Source organism: Danio rerio, chromosome 12 (assembly GCF_049306965.1).
Source record: "Danio rerio strain Tuebingen ecotype United States chromosome 12, GRCz12tu, whole genome shotgun sequence".
NCBI lineage: Eukaryota > Metazoa > Chordata > Actinopteri > Cypriniformes > Danionidae > Danio > Danio rerio.
The window spans coordinates 20,500,615-20,519,166 of NC_133187.1; the positions used below are offsets into that span (position 1 = coordinate 20,500,615).

The 18,552-nt window shown below is 36.8% G+C and overlaps 1 protein-coding gene across 2 annotated transcripts in view; it reads right to left on the reverse strand.

Moving 5' to 3' along the window:
• Positions 1-15,457, reverse strand: part of shisa8b (shisa family member 8b) — a 72,549-nt gene extending 57,092 nt beyond the window's left edge. For both annotated transcript variants that reach the window (XM_021472515.3, XM_073918397.1), the window contains exons 1-2: positions 15,200-15,457; positions 14,357-14,917 (exon numbers count right to left, since the gene is read on the reverse strand). In XM_021472515.3, coding sequence (XP_021328190.1) covers positions 14,357-14,917; positions 15,200-15,228 — 590 coding nt within the window. In that variant the 5' untranslated portion in view covers positions 15,229-15,457. The remainder of the gene's footprint in view (positions 1-14,356; positions 14,918-15,199) is intronic.
• Positions 15,458-18,552: the final 3,095 nt, after the last annotated feature.

Here is an 18,552-nt window from a genome sequence, read left to right on the forward strand (position 1 = left end):
ATCCGCAGATTTTTACCAAAATTCTCTGCAGAAATAGCAAAAAACGTCCGCAAATTCCGTCTGGCCCTGGCTATAATTATATATGTTTATACAGTATATGTTCATATATGGCCATGGATAAACATATATAACGGTCACAAGAAGGCTCCCCTGAGACCAGAACTGTGAATATAAATGACAGTTTATTGTAATATAATGTAGAGTATTCAGGTAAATATGGCAACAGGTAAAGTCTTTATCTTGCAGGTGGATGGAATGAACCAGACACGGAAGGTGTTGAATGGACACACAAGAGATCGGAAGACACACAATCACAATAAGGAGGGAAACCACATTAGGAGGAGAGATGAAGACACTATAGATAAACTGGACCAGATAAGGTACAGATAGCTAATAGGAAGTTTGTCCTTCTCAAGTGCGATGAGGCGGACACTAAATAAAGCAGAGTGCAGAGTTTTATGGGGCTGGCGTGACGACAGATGGTTTCATGCAGGTGTGGGAGTGATTAGTACTCAGGTAATGGAGATTGTGCTGCTTGGGGTGACTGTGAGCGGTAATATTTGTGATTGGGAGTGAGGAGAATCTGGCTTGGCTGTGACAATAACATTATAGCTTATATACTTCCAGCGAAAATTCCAATTTCAGTGATGGAAAGATATACAAAAGTGATAATTTTTTATCTTTCTTGTAATTCAAGTGTTTTTATAAATGACATATTTTATAAATCTAAAATGCTATATATGACTTTTGCATATATTGACAATCATATTTTTGTATGGGAATTTTATCATTCAAATTTATAGATGCTCCCATTATAATTTTCTTTTTACATAATGGGTCTGCAAAGTTTAACAGACCAAAGTGCACAACTAATAAAGTTATTTTCTCTTTTAAGAAAAAAAAAATGATTCCAGTATGTAGTATTTGAATCTTTGTAAAGTTTATTTATAAACTAATTTTGAGAGGATCATGTGCTAATAATTACTTGCAGCCGGCCCCGCATTATTCAATTTATGAAATATATATAAAAATATTTATATATATATATATATATATATATATATATATATATATATATATATATATATATATATATATATATATATATATAAGTACCCCAAGTTCCATATGACAGCTATCTTCGTTTTGAAGACAGCTCTGCTCCGAATCAGCTGCTACTGCTGCTTCTGCTACTACAACTACTACTACAACAACAACAAAAACTACTACTACTTCAAAACAACAACTACATCTCCAACTATACTCTAACAACAATTTCAACAACAACTTCAACAATAACATCAAAACGTTCCACTTCAAAGTGCCTTACACAATGCATCCGCTGTGGCTTCAACCCAATTCTACAGCAAGATCAGTAAAAACTCGATCATCGTCCACGAACTCCGCTTAAACTCTCAAGACGCCGACAAACCAAGCCATTGCAATAGCTCTCTGCCCCCCTAGCAGTGCACCCGCGGAACATATATTGCATACTTTAGGGGAAGCCGTTGTTATTATTAAGCCAGTCATTGCAGCGCAGCAGCGTCTCTACACATAAACAATCGGGCTGTGTCCAAAACTGCCTACTACTCACTAGATACTGCCTTTAAATTTAAGCGTACTACTCGGCCGTTAAAAAAAGTATGTTCTAGTATGATTGTAAAAAGAATTAATGGAATTCGGACATACTACATCTGCCATTTTGTCATGATTGCGTTAGTTGCATCGATTTACTCCCATTCATGAATTTGCTTGCGGGGCATCATGGGATAGCACAGCGTACATGGGATGCGCACTCCAGAATCTTGCCGCAAGTAGCAAGTCATCCGGGTAATTCTCGCATACTGTTTTTCAAATTCTTTGAATTCGGACATACTACTTGGCTCGCATACTGATTTTAGTATATACTATATAGTATGGAAGTATGTGGTTTTGGACACAGCCTAGTAATTTTGGTCAACGAAATGGCTGCCGATCTTTGATTGACAGCCCATTGAGCCAATAGCTGAAAAGAGAAGTGTCACCATCAAATGAGCTTCCAACTCGACATGGTCCCACCCTCTCTTGTCAACTAATGAATGTACAAGGCTAGAAAGATCTCGTGAATGAATTGGGCCAGAAAAGCTTGTCATTTAATCACATTGAGATACCAAACGTAATGGTATTTAATCATTGATTAAAGTAAAGACCATAACAACATTCTAATCACACAGTTTCCACTAAGTGGTGACATAAAGTTCAGAGTTTGATGTTGGCAGTTGATATTTTTATATTAAATAAATAATTAAATAAATAAATAAATAAAAATCAGTTACATCCGATAGCCATTAAACTTCTGAAAAAATTACTACCCAACCTGTGAATATCACCCAGCTATTGAATAACATTATACACATCGAGCACAGAAGTCCAATTGTAATACGCCAGTATTACAGACTCATGTGTTGATATACAAAGTGTCATATGTAAGTTTATAATGGCAAGTCAGTTGGATGTAAAAAAAACTGCAAAAAAACAAGCTTCCCGCTCAGCTGCTATAGAAGGAGGACATTTCTGACAAATGGAGCTTCAATAGATACTTCCAGGACCACCAGACAAGCCATACCCCATATTCTCAGCTCTCCATCCATCTGCCATCATGTGGATGGACGAATGTCTACCTCTACCATCCTTGCACATTGCGACAACAAAGCTATCGGACCATGCATTAACAAAAGGTCCTTCTATTCACAGTTGCCCACGCCCTTATTAAGATGCCTTGCATGGATATCAGCTAAAACAATTTATTATGTCTGCCGTACATGTTAATGACAATTTTCTGACACATGTACCATGTTGTAAAAAATTTCTGATTCTCTCTCCTTTATCATATCAGAGACCATGACATTCGGCTGCAGAATCTGACCCTCATTCAATCCATTACATTCTACATACATTCCAAATACAGTCACACTCTACTTAAAGTATACATTTCCGCTCACATAGCCCACACCCTCGATGCCATATTTACACTAGCCTTTTTATTTTTTGAGATATTCTGAACTAACATCAAATTTCAATTACCAAATCACCTCCCCATATCTGATCTAACTTTGCTGGATAATGAAATGTTAACTTTCTTAATTAAGCAAAGCAAAATAGATCAATTTTGCAAAGGAAATTATATATACAGTTTGATATCCCCTTTCCCACGCACCCATTCCAAACCCTCTTAGCATTCTTACACCACATGAGAGCAATACCAACTCAGGGAAGCCCAGCTGATCCTCTCCAGCCGACTTCCACCAACATGCTTTTCTAGGTATAAGTATGACTCTGCCTTTTCCCTTATTCTCCCTCCTATTACTATATGAGCTCCTTCACTACCCTTCTCCCCTTTTTACTTCCTTTAACTTTTCCCTCCAAACTTGAACTATCCCATACTTCTATTCACTTCCATCCACCACAGCTCTGACCCATTTAGGGGTTGCCCTGAGTTTCAGTCACTTCAACAATGACGCTCTAAACGAGCTCATATACATTTACACTTAAAATTAACACTACTTTGACACGCCCCTGCATTCATACAGCAGTAAATGCTTTTGCGGGAGCACACATTGCCTCCATACTGACCCACTGCACCTCTGCAGCAGCAGAGATGTGCCACCGAGCTACACTCACCCATAGCACCACTGCAACTGCAGCGACGCTCTAGTTCAACCCTTATTCACTTTTTACATATCATTACTGACACTATTTATCATTCCTGCGGGAGTAATAATAATGCTCCAATACTGACTACCACTGCATCTCTGCAACCGCAGAGACGCTCCGCCGAGTCTTATTCTCCCTCTGCACCACTGCCGCAGCAGTGACGCTCTGCCTGAGCTCATACATATCTCCATTTAGCCGTTCACTACCGACACACTCCCTGCACTGCCACAGCAGTTAAATTGCCTCCGCGGAAGCATATTTGCCTTCCAATATTGACTTTCACTGCACCTCTGCAACAGCAGATAAGCTCCGCTGAGCTTCTTTTCCCCTCTGCACCACTGCCACAGCATTGACACTCTGCCTGAGCTCACATACACTTCTATTTAACATACCACGACTGACACACTCCCCAGCACTGCCACAGCAGTTTTAATGCCTCCGCAGAAGAGTATTTACCTGTTGTTATTATTGACTACCATTGCACCTCTGCAACTGTAGAGATGCCCCACTTAGCTTAAATTCTCCTCTGCACCACTGACTTTCATTGCACCTCTGCAACTGTAGAGATGCTCTGCCTAGCTTAAATTCTCTTCTGCATCACTGACTCTATCGCACCTTTGCTGCAGCAAAGACGCTCCACTGAGCTTATCCTGACATTTCATCACTACCATTTCAAAAGTCTCTCTAGCAGAGCTCATACATCCTGCATTAAAATTATTACATCTGTCTTACTATTCCGTCCAGTCATGACAGTTAAATACTGCTACGGGAGCACACATATCATTTGCAACATCAGCAGCCAATCCACCACTTCAGTTGTAGTGATCACTCTAACCTAAGCCTTTACACTCTGCACCGGTTCCATCTTTGCTCCTGCAAACCCTCTCCTGATGCCATCATTATTACACTTTCCATTAAGCAGCCGCTTATGGCTTTGATCTTTATAGTCTTTTAGGGGGTTCTTTAATACTCGGCTGTTGTCCCGAGCTTATTAAAGTATCTTGGGGAGTTCTCAAGATCTACCACGGGGGTCAAGGCTCTCTCCTGGGACAGCATGTCAAACAGGTTTTATAAACAATCATCAGCTAAGTGTGAACTCTTAATGAATTTTATTTAAAAACTAATTTCAGAGGATCACATGCTTATGATTGCTTGCAGCCAGCCCCGCATTGTTTAATTTATGATTCACCAATCAGACGATTCCTAAGCCACTATAAGTACCCCAAGTTCCATATGACAGCCATCTTCGTTTTGAAGAGTCCCCCCTTACACCCCTACTTTTCCTCCTTTCCTAGATGGGTGGCATTTTGGCCCAGTGGTTAGCACTGTTGCCTCACAGCAAGAGCGTCACTGGTTCTAATCCTTACCAAGCCAGCTGACTTTCTGTGCAGAGTTTACACCTTCTCCCTTTGCTCACGTGGGTTTCCCCTGGGTTCTCCGGTTTCCTCCCACAGTCAAAAAAACATCCAACCTAAGTTAATTGACAAATCCAAATTGGCATCATAGACATGCTAAATGGTTATCTCTTAAGAGCAATCACTATCTGTTCATTAGTTACTACAGCAGGGGAGTTCGAGATCTACCTAAGCTTAAACTCCCCTCTCGCCTTGCAAACGGGAGGCAGCCCCGGGCTCAAGGATCTTATGAGCTCAGGACTCTCTCCCGGGACAGCATGCCAAACAAGCTTTATAAACAATCATCAGCTAAGTGTGATCTCTTGAAAACACATTTGTATAATGGCAGCCTACGATTTTCAATGGCTGCCTTTGAACAACTTCTATTTTGACCTTCAATCACTGTAATTGGTTTGTGTTGTTGACATTATTAATAAAATAATTTCATATATAAATAAAGATGAGGATATTTAAAAATAGTTCATCTTTTTTTTTACATACAGCACCACTCATCAATGTCAGTTCCAAAGCATCATTCCAATCAGAAACACTCAGAGGTTCTGCTGACAGTAAGTTGGCTTGACAACTGTTTGACGGCAACATGGGAGAGCAGGTGATTTTTAAAAAATTATCCTGAGCACTGCATTCACTTACATTAATTTTTAAATGCAAAGACACATTCTGTGTAAATAGCCTTGGCAATTACATCTCATAATTTATCACAAAAGTAAAAACTAACCACTAAATAGCTTCCTACTCAAGTTTTAATTCCGGTAGTGTTTCAGGTGGATCAACTTGTTCTTTTAACATTTAATCATTGGACAACTGATGAAGCTGCAACAAAAATCTGATGTGGTTTTCTTTATTCTCCGAAGTGGTGGAACAATCACAACAGGGCCACCTGACCAATCAGAGCAGAGTAGAAGTAAAAGAGTAAAAAGTAAATTGCATTTATTTGAGATGTACACCTAGGAGACCAACAGAACAATTTAAAATAGCATAACAGGCACTTTCAGACATGGCTGAAAATGTTTAAAAGCACAGTTCAATATACATTCAACATCTGTGCAAACATTTACTGTGCTTTGAATGGAATGAATTGAAATTTATAAATAAGATGTCTCGAGCTGTGAAGTGCAGCAGTAGCTTCAAAAAAAGTTAATCTGTGGAGAAGTTTAATCTTAAAGCAGAGTGTTAATCGCAGGAGAACTCTTAATCTTGTAAGAAGAGTTAATCTGGTGAGCTGTGTTCAGCGTGTGGGAAATGCTCTTGGAGAGGTGTTAACCTCCGAGAAGTGCTAATCTTTGGATGAATATTTTCGTTTTCTAAATGTGTTCATCTCAATAGGACTGTTTACATTACTGGGTCATTTCATGTCTGAAATGGGGTTATGACAGAATGCTGAGAGAATTATAAATTCCTCGTAATTTGTTTTATTGCTTGTGACAGGTAATTTGATATTCATAAAAGGATTCTGAATATTTTGAACAATGAGAACAAAAGGTTGGATTTGACATTCTGAGTGAAAAGATAAGGAAGAAGAATTGGAGTTTGAGACATATAGAAATATTGGATTGGGTTAGCTTTTTCAATGCATTGATGCTAATAAAATTAAAATAGCCTAAGGACAACATTCTGCACATTTTATTGAACTCTTTTTTTATGTTTTTATGCTTCTTGTACCAGTGATGGTTAAAATAGCATGAGCAGCATACATACAGAATTAATGGCATTAGTTGGCTGGATGCTGCACTAAATTTTTGGTCTTTCTCTGTAAGTGATAAAGATGTTAAGCTGGTTGTTGACTTTGAGTTTATGATTTACCAATGACCACAGTTTCAGCTAAAAATATTAATTAATGATGTAATGAAGAAAAGTTCCCAACATCTTAAATTATGTGAGTAAATAAAAACATATAATAAATAAAACAACTCTAGTAAATTATCTCTTTAAATTGTTTTAAAAATCCAAAATAAGACAACCTTGAATTTATAGTTTATGAAATCAGCCCCTGTAAAAAGTGTGCTCAATTGTATTATTTGTGCATTTGTAGTATATATATATATATATATATATATATATATATATATATATATATATATATATATATATATATATATATATATATATATATATATATATATTGTTACGAGTAGCGTAGTGTAGGCTTGTGTGTGGTTTCTCTCTCGTGCTCTCGCGCTCTTTCTCTCGCTCTCTCTCTCTTCCTCACTCTAAGTATTCGCAGGTGCAGCGGATTACGTTGGGACGGACCATGATTGGCGGCGGCTATAAAAACCTGCAGAGAACATGGGTTCGATGGCTCCCCGCTCTCTCTCGATTTTCCCCGCTTGTACTCAGTGGAGAACGTGATTCCATGAGTGTTTGCATGTATATTGAGATGCCGTTGTGTTAATCTTTAACCGGCGATTGAAACCCGGTTTACTGTCTCCCTGTCGGGCTTGGAGCATGTAGGGAGGTTTGGTGCCTTATTTGTTATTTTCGTTTTCTCCTGTGTTTGTTAGTAGGGAGGTAAGTTTTCTGTATTTTATTTTATTTGTTTTTTTAGGGAAGTTTAATCTAATTTAGTTAGCTTGGTTTATTGTCATTTATTTTGGCTGAACCCCTCCTGATGTTATTTTTGCTCCTTATTTCTGTAAATAAATCATATTTTCTTGTTAATTCTTAGTGGTTGTGTTTTTGGTATATTTTGGGGAGAGAGAGCGCGGGGGCACCAGGGATTATATTTTTAATCCCTGTTATTTTGTTACGTTTTTGGTTGCATCTCTTTTTGATTAAGGATTTTTAATTTAATTCGTAACTATATATATATATATATATATTTTATATGTATTATATTTCTGACCATTTCCTACAGTTCTTATAAAAAAAATTATTTTGACGCCTTGACTAGCATACAAATAATAATTAGTTTTTTGTAACTGTAGCTTTTTTTTTTATATTATTACCTGTGCTAAATGCATATTATGCGCATGCAGACTGTAACCGCGGCTGTTCGTCCCGCTATCGGTGAACAGTGCTTTCATTTCTAAAGCCGATCGCAGCCCTTTCTGTTGAGCTGGTAAAGACAATAACCAATCATAGGGGTGTAAGACCTCGCCTGTCAGCACTCAAAAAGCAAGAGGGATAATGTTTACATTAGTTTATTTGCCGTAAATGCTCATGCTGTCTTCTGTGTATCGATTAGAGTTTTGTTTTTAATACAGCAGTATCTTACTGCTGTATTAAAGAACAAAATTGTATTACAAATTATATATAAATATATTGGTAACACTTTACAATAAGGTTCATTAGTTAATGCATTTACTAACATGAACTAATCATGAACAACACACGTACAGCATTTATTAATCATAATTGAATATTTACTAATGGCTTACTAACATCCCAGTCCATGCTTGTTAACATTAGTTAATGCTCCATGAGTTAACATGAACTAACAATGAACTACTGTTTTTTCATTAACTAACGTTAACTAGCATGAACAGATACAGTAGTAAATGTATTGTTCATTGTTTGTTCATGTTAGTAAATGCATTAATTAACATTAACTAATGAACCTTATTGTAAAGTGTGACCAATATATTTATAGATTTTCATAAAAATAAAAAAAATCTTGTGCTGTTAAGAAAAAATCTAATTATGTATGGAAAGCATCGTCAATGCACTGAGATGCACCAAGATATTGAATTGAACCAAATCGATGGCATGACAATCGTAACCGAACCAAACGTGAGACCAGTCTAGGTTAACAGCCCTACTTGTTACAATTATAGACCTTTTTCTTGGCTGCTGCATGGAGGGCCCATAGCGTCCAACTGGTAATTTGTGATCCGAAAATGGGTTTCAATAGCGTTTTGAGTGGATTACAGAGTGTTGTTGTAACACACAACTTTGAAAGGTGTGTGTTAAAGCTGTTATAATCTGTCAGATCTGTGGTTCAAGTGTGAGAAAAACGTTATCAAAAGCCATGTTTCTTTTTGTTCTGTTTAATCACGTGCCCCCCAAAAAAGATATTTAAAATAAACAAAAAAATAATTAATTGACTTTATTGACTACCTCCCACACTGTTCACCGACAGGCTTTACTGTGGAAAGAGTCTGCAGCACTAAATTTGACAGAGGATCTCACCAGGACCACCAGGACCCTTCTCTCTCTAAGACGGCACAACAATGCCTACACTTTCTTCACTGGCTAAAGAAAGGGACAAATCTCCAAAAAAAAAATCATTGGTGCCCCCTCTGCCTTTTATTTAAGACATGTTCCTTTCACAATGCTACAGCAAAGCTAGTAGTATTGTGAAAGACTCCACAAATTCCTTCCACACTCTATTCCAACTGCTCCCGTCAGGAAGAAGGTTTTGGAGCATTAGAGCCTGCTCGGCTAGACTACTCACTAGTTTCTTTTCACAAGCCGTTAGATTAAATATTATTCACAATTTCAGCTTCCAAAAACCAAGACCCTGTTTCCTCCCCACAACACCACAGGAAAACCTCAAAACATTATGCAATTTTGAGTGTGCTTCACACAGGTGAGTGTGCTTGACAAATAACCTGTAGACAAGGTCTCTGACACTTTAACTGACACTTACACTAGTTTTGCACATTTGCACCAGACACTTTCTAACAATCACTCCATATCATAAAAGCATTGTGCATTTCTGAGTGTGCTTTATACAGGTGACTGGGCTTGACAAATCACTCGTAGAAATCACTCTCTCTCTCCATATCCCATTCTCCATTTATTTAAATGCCACCTTAGAGGGACTCAATTAGGTAAACAATGTCTACTTGTGAAAGTACCACAGATCTAATTATGAAAACTAATGTTTTCATCAACATTAGATGCCACATTTGCACAATATCTTGTGCAATACTGTCAAAGGGGTGGTCCACTAATATATCATATTTTAAACTTTAGCTCATGTGTAATGTAGCTGTGTTAATATAAACAACATCTCTAAATGTAAGACACTCAAAGTTTAATGCAAAGGGAGACATTGGCTTTTACACAGTTAGCTTAGCAAAGCCTACAGCGAACAAACTTTAGGGACTACAGAAAAAAATACTTCTGGGCTAGTGAGATCACAAGAGTTTCCGGTTACACGCTATTACCATGCACATATACCCCGCGCACCAAAGGAGCGTGGCTAGAGGTGCTGTAATGTTATAGCAGAGAAAGCTAAAATGCTGTCCAAACGCTGCTTTTCCAAAGAGCTTGTTCTGTTTCTGTATTTGGACTTCAAAAGGACACGACACAAAGAGAGAAGTGGTTACAGTTTTTTTTAATTATGTTCCAGAGAATTAAAAAAATATATATAGCACGTCTGGCCAATTTTGGGTTGGCAGTGGTTACCAACCTTTCAATAATGGTCAGAAGGCTTTAGCTTTTACTACTTTAATAGCGAGACGTCTCATCCTTTTAAAGTGAAAACATGTCTCTCCACCATCTTTTGATGCATGGACAAAAAAAGTGTTTACTTGTATAGAGTGGAGGAACTATGACGTCACTTTGTAGGCTAATCGGCTGCTAGCATAAAACTGGTTCCCTCGTGAAAATCCCTATAGGATTTTCCCATAGGGTTTTCGAAGATTGCGAATAATAAGCTCTGTGTTCAAACACCGTTCTTTACACTTACACGTTTTGTTCAGCCGGATAATTGTCACACGAAAATACAACTTTGAGCACTTTTGAATCTTAAATGCAAACGCAAGACTTGAAAAGCTAACATTAGGCTATAAACTGACTACAGCGCCCTCGGGGCGCTCGTCAGTGACGTCAGCACCACCCTGCTACAGACAATTTATCAAGCTTATTTCTTACAAATAATGTCCATGACAAAGAGTTAATCTCTCTGTTTATTATATTATAATCCACGCTATATATTATACTCATACGCAAATACGCAAACACACATAGACCTTTGTGCCTTTTGGATCGTTTTTACATGGGAAATACGTCTGTTTTGCTTTGCGGTTGTTCTAAAAGTTTTAAAAATGTGTATAAATGTGCCTATATAGTATTATTATGAGACATATTTAAATAAGTGTATCGCTCGCGCACACAGTCTGCTTACCTTAAACAGACGACAGAAATGAGGCGTGAGGAGAAACAAGTCCATCAAGTTCCATCATCATGGACACAGAGCAACATTCAATATTCATTTTTTGTCACGAAGTACAGCGAAAAGCAGCCCATACAGTCACATCTGCTGAACGTTTTATGGAGGAGTGTACATACTGCAGTTAAATGTGTTCAGATGATGAAAAAAAGACGAGAAATCACTTGATCACGTTAAAATGACAGTTAACATGCATGTATTTTTACACATTTATTCACACGTTTGCATTACTGAGAGCAGGAAAGAAACAGGCTGCTGCACTGGTGAGCAGTATCTTCATATTATCGTTTAATTAAAATAAATGATCAACAAATTAGTCTGTCTCGACACCCTTTATAAGTGGAATTATAAAGAATTATCTGCACACAATCTGAATTCTCAATTAGAATAATACAACAAACTATAAAGTACTATTCATGAAAATACCTAAATCACAGACAAATCCAAACGTCCATCACAAGCGTGCTGCGCTCCAGACCAGATCAGCTCGATGACGTATATTGTCCCCGACGCCGCCTGTAGTCCCATTTAGCAACTTGATAGCAACCGTCTTTTTAAAGAAGCATAATCGATTTAAAAGTTGAATAGTGTGCTGTAACTGATGTGTTTAATGTCGTAGAACAAATCATGAAAGTATCTTAAGTTGGTGTTAGCCACGGACCTTATTTAAACAATTTTACTGAAACCCTATTCAAAAAACCCATTGACTTTGGGACGAGGGTACCGGAAGTGCTAAAATGCTAACTCGCTTCCGGGTTTTTGCATACAAATTGACGTCATAGTTCCTCCACTCTATTAAATTGGAAAAGATTAGACTATCACTTACTGGTTCTTTAAAGACCTTTGACAAGTTGTGGTGCCCCTTTTTAGATTATCTACTGGCAAACTCTCTTGATTCTTAAACTGAGCAATAATATATGAATAAACACATATTTGTTATTTATTTTCATCTTATTTATTTATTTTTATATATTTATTTATTTATTTTTACTTTTTTAATATTATTATTTTTTTTTTCTTAATGGAAAGTTAGTAGCTTTTGAGGGAGAGAAATGTTCAATCGGGGTTGGGGTAGTGTAAACATTAACGTGGAAGGATAATTATAAAATGACTGTTATGGTTGATATTTCATGTAAAAACCTGATCAAAGAAATTTGAAATTAAAAAAAAAATATATATATATATAGCATTTGACAAAAGAGAGCTTCTAGAATCTCCACCAGGTTAATGCTGGATTTAGCTAAAACTTCCTCAAAGGACCAGCTCCAACAAGCAGAAGCTATGGACTGTAGCAAGGATGTAAATGGGAAATGCTGTTTGGCACCACTAACATTTTAGCTACATCATATTTATCAGAAAATTGCTTCAGCAGCACTGCAGTGTCTCTCTATGCAGCCACTTTCCCTGCGTTCTACAACTCAGATAATGAACTCGTAAAAGATATGTGAACGTTTCATATTACTTACACACAGGAGCGGACTTAAACAATAAGCAAGGTAAGCAACCGCTTAGGGCCTCAGTCTACAGACTGTTCACACACACACACACACACACACACACACACACACACACACACACACACACACACACACACACATACATAAAATGGTGATTCTCACTTAAAAGGAGCCACACCCTATTTTCAATTGTTACAGACACTTGTCAGATTTTATTTAAGAGAGCAGGCATGAGGTTCATCCTTTTCATTTTCTGTCTGATTAAGGCTCAAACAGATACAGCTAACAGCTACTCTGATTGACACCATTTATACAGCAGAATCAAAGCACATGGTTGTGGAGACATGACGCTTCACTGGTGACATGGAGCTGATCTGTGAATCACAGCACATTATGTTAGCTGACCAACCAGAGCCTCTTGAGGGCGAGTCTGGCGGTAGGAACTAAGACATTGGTTTTCATGTTTGCTGAGTAGCTGTATATAATCAAGGTAAGATTTATGAAAAAATATAGTTTTTTTTTTTTTTTTTTTTTTACAAATGAAGCATGAGCACACATTGCTTTGCATCTTATAAATACAACCAAGCCTCAAAATTACACTCTGGACCGCCCCTTTAAAGTCACCAAGAACTGAAAGCTGTGATTGTTTTTTTTTTTTTTTGTGTTTTTTTTTATTATGACGCAGTTCCTAGAGAAATGGAATATTAAATGAGAAAGCAGAGGGCAAACAATTTTTCTTTTTCTTAATGACGTGCACAGATGAATTGTTCACCACAAAACTGGCAATGTGAGCTAATAAAATCTTATGGTTTTGATCTCTTTGGGACTTTAAACAACTAAAACTATCATGTTTATTGATATATTTGCAGGATATGATTGTTATTTGAGGCAACAATGTAGAATATTGAGTATTGTGTTTAAAGCATGTTTAAGAATAATGTCTTATAAATAAGTTCTTACTGCAATTTTTCTTTAATGAAATAATAGCAATACATACAATAATAGCAATCTCTGTCAGTCTCATTTGTTTAGTTTAATTATAATTTAGAAACTCCCCAACTCCGTAACAATATGAATATATTTGACGTATAAAAAAAGCAATTATATTTAATTTCAATAATAATTACATTAATGTTGGTTTTGGTTCATTCCTCACTATATTTTAACCACGTTTCATAAATACTGGAATTAGTTTTTTAAATGTATGGATAGTACTTGGGGGTTGAAAAAAAACACACTCTAAAACAGCCATAGGCAAACTTGGTCCTGCAGGGCCAGTGTCCAGTAGTGGTGTGCTTCAACACTAACCAAACAAGCCTGAACATGCTAATTGTTGTGTTCAAGATCTCTAGAAATAGGCAGGTGTGTTTGATAATGGTAGAAGCTAAACTCCACTGGTCACAGGCCATCCAGGGCTGAGTTTTCCCATCCCTGCTCTAAATTAAAATAAACAATTCCGAGTAAGTAATTAGTCAGTTATATTGAAATATGAGTATCTATATCTGCAGTAAACTAGCAGATGATTTTGCAAACTAGTATAATACAACATGAAGGCATTAGCTAACACAACATCAAAAAGTTACTGTAGTTTATACACTTGTATTGAGTTAATACACACTACACATTTTAAAATCGGCATGCTACATTTTGTAAGAGAGCTCATTTCCACTCACCTGGAGTTACTTAGGTCATTCTGACCTCCACGGCTCTTCTCCAGACCCAGTTTGGTGAAGATGCCCACCAGGACCATGATGGCCACCACACCACAGATAATGTATACAATCATATGAGTTCGATCCCGCTCGTGGTCTGGCTGCACCTCAGTGTTGGTGGCCACAGGTTTTCCAGTATTTGCCCAAATTGGAGTATCATAGTTGGAGCAGGAGGTCTGATCCAGTCGCTGTTGACGGAACTGGCAGCAGAACCGGTAGAAACAGGTGCCGCAACAGTACAAGAAGATACCAGCGTTACAATTAAAAGGGGGGTCCCATTGGCCCATGACATCATAGTAACCACGGCAACGGGTGCCAGTGGATGGGACGGTGTCCTCCTCCACCTCTCCAGGTGTGGTCAAAGTTGGAGGTCCATCTGATGTCACAGAGATCATCAAAGGGTCTACGGTATGATTGGCTGTTTGGATGTCCATGTCAGTTGAAGTCTCGTCCTGTGCTTTAGCAGCTCGTCCCAGAAAGGCAGTGAGAAGAAGATGTAGTAAAAAATAATTTCCAGCCATGCTTTAAATAAAAAAAAAAACTGCAATTATTTACCTTATTTTAAGAGTGAAAAAGCATAAATGTTAAAAGCAAAACTATTTAAAACAGAGCTCGGCTAAATAATTTAGATATTTAAAAAACAAAACATTCAGTAAAAAAAAAATTGGATTGCTTTTTTGCATTTTCTAAAATGCATAATTCTACTTATTAAAGTTTTTATCTGTTTTTAAAAATGCAGTGGATGCTTAAATCAATAAGTACTTATTTAATAATTTTGTAATTGTTTGATTGTAACGAAATTACCTTTGTTTTTTGAGAGCTAAAATCTTCATTTGTTGTCTTACTCTGGTCCTGTCCAGAAATGCGTTATTTTGTTTTCCCCATGTGGTTCAAAACTTGTTCTTTGTGCTCTCCAGTAGTAAAACTTCCTTCCTCTTCACCTCTGTAAACAACCAGTCACAGTAATTTGCCATAAAAATTCCTTTTTTAAGAATGATTGAACCCACAGACAGGTGTTTTAATCCACAGCGATCCACTCAGAGTGCTGCCTCTGAGCCTTGTGAAGGGCAACAGTTCAGAACTCAAATTAAAACTCCTCCCTTCTGTTCTCAGCACATCGGTGAGAGAGAGAGAGAGAGAGAGAGAGGGAGAGAGGGACAGAGAGTGAACGGGGGGGGCATATTTTCTATCCAGCTGCAGGTTATAGAGTAAAAGGGGAGGAGGCATTACACTACTGGAGGGCTTTTTCACAGACGTATGTGTCTGTTTATATGTACACTTACCAGCCGTTTTATTAGGTATGCCATGTTAGTAGGATTGGACCCAATTTGTCAAAAAAAAACAACATTGCATAGTCTGATAGTGATGGAAACATTACTAAGAGCTGAATTAAAGCTGTCACAGTGTTTATGTCAATAAAATGTTACTAAACCATTCGAGTGTTTCAATAAAAATTGAGACTCATCAGACAAGGCAAAATTATTTCCAGTCTTATACTGTCTAATTGGGTTGATGCAGTGGCGCATTAGGTAGTGCTGTCACCTCACAGCAAAAAGGGTTGCTGGTTCGAGCCTCGGCTGGGTCAGTTGGCATTTCAGTGTGGAATTTGTTTGTTCTCCCCACGTTTGTGTAGGTTTCCTCCGGGTAAGGAAAAAAGACATATATAGGTCAAATGGTTAAGCTAAATTGCTGTGTAAAATATATGCTGGATAAGTTGGCGGTTCATTCCGCATGAAAAATACAAGTATTTTATCAAATTACTCACCCTCATGTTATTCCCATCCCATTTTGATGATCTTCGTAACATAAATTAAGATATTTTAAATTAAATCTGAGAGTTACCTTATCCTCCATAGACAGCAAAAGTCCATAGGAGTTGAGAGTGCAGAAAATGACCAAAAACATTGTCAGTACATTCCATGTGACTTCACGTTCAACCATAATCATACGAAGCTCCAACAACACTTTTGTGTGGCAAAGCATATGTAAAAATGAATGTTTGATTATATTTTCTCTTTCCTGTCAGTTAGTCAGGGTGTGCACTTACTACAGTTTGTTCATTCTCCTCTGACCCCTGACAGCAACAAAGCATCCTCACCCCAAAAAAACTGATGTCTACTGGATATTTTCTCTTTTTCAGATTGTTCTCTGTAAACTCTACACGTGGTTGTGTGTGAAAATCCCTGCAGATCAACAGTTTCTGAAATACTTGGATTAAATTATGCCAAGTGTAAAGTATTTTAAACATCCTTATTCCTTATTATTTTTAACATTAGCAGATCAGTCAGGTCATCTGTATGTGTAAAGTTATCATCCGTATATACTATCATTTGGTCTAATTTTAACATTAATAATACCCTTCAATTGAATATGGTTGGGTGTTTTCACAACTAAAACTATAAAATTTAGTTTTTATCCATGATACAACTGTTAAAGGGATACTTCACCCAAACAAGATAATTTCCTGTTAATTTACTCAACCTCAGGTCATTCAAAACAAATTTAGGTACTTTTTTCCTCTTCAATGATATAATGAAAAACAGAAATCTTTTACATCTGGCATGGCCTGAGGGTGAGTAAATGCTACTTTTTGGATGAGCTATCCCTTTAAGTCATCCATAATTCTTTGTATGACACCGGTTCACATGACATGAAGACTGGAGTATTGACGTGTAAAAATACAACCTTGACATCACAAGTCAATGTTAGAAGGTAGAATAGAAAACTTTTCATTTTTTTAATAAATTTTTTTATCAAATAAAGTTGCACTTGTGAACTTACAAGAGGTTTTTTTTTAAAAGCATTAAAGAATGACTGATCCCAAGAAGTTTTAGTTTGCTTCTCAGTAGCTATATGTTTACACACAACCAGTCCATTAGTAATGGGATTGACAACTTAATCTGACAGAAAAATCTTTAAGTAAACACTTTAATTAATCTAATTAGGCTTTATACAAATAAGGGAACAGGTGTTGTATCTTTTCTAATCCGATTGCAAAGAAATGTAAACACTTGATCAAACTGAAAACCAAAACTGGAAGGTCCCGTGCATGTATAAATGATGCGGAAACAGTGTGGTAACATTTTTGTTGAATGTCATATAATTAAAAAATTCTGGGAAGTGCAGCAGAACAATGACTCAACAACCTGTTTTGGCCACTGGAAAATCCCACTTTTACTGCTTAAAATTTAGTGTGCTTGATGTGGTCTTCTAATTAGGACACTGTTACGCACCATCTAGGGATGGTGAACAACATGAAAGACAAGACCCCAAAAATTAAGTCAAAGATTTATTGGGGTTTGAATTCGGGAGCTGACAAGGCCAAAATAACATACAAAAATTCCTTTATGTTAAATCTCTAACTTACCTGATCAAAAAGAAATGAAAAGAAAGTACAATTCACTACCCTAACTACCTAACACCAAAAACAGAGGTCAAAAGGTTTTACAAAAAAAATGGCATCAAATTCCTTACTATCCCAATATATATATATATATATATATATATATATATATATATATATATATATATATATATATATATATATATATATATATATATATATAAATATATACACTATTTACAAACTATTTACAAAAACAGGCAACCATATTTGAAGGACAATTTAAAAACAATCCAAAATCAAGGTCAAACAAGATGGTGGAACAAAGTATCATAAACAAAGCAAACACTAAAAAAAACAGTACTCACAAATCTCAATATTCCCAGTTGTAATCAAAAACTCTGAACTATACCACATACAAACACAAGCAAGTGACCAAAAACAAGATGGCAGCCAAGGAAGTAGTGTCAAGAACAAGCAATCTGGAAGTGGCCAATTAGATGTGTTCTAAGCAAAACAGAAAAAAAACAGACAAGACAAACAAGGGATTGTAACAGACACAAAATAGTTAAATAATAAATATATCTGCTATTATTGTATATAGTGTATAATCCCAATATGGTGCTAAATGTCAAAAAGAAAAATATTATTTTTCTAAGGTAGGAGAAGTCACTGCGCTTCAGAAAATGAAATGCAATGAATGTGCAGTGGGTCTTGGAGGCGTGAGAACACTTTTTGGGCACAACCCAACACAATCTCACGGCAATTCGTAACTTTTTCATTTAGTGGCTAATTCGTATGAATTCGTACGATC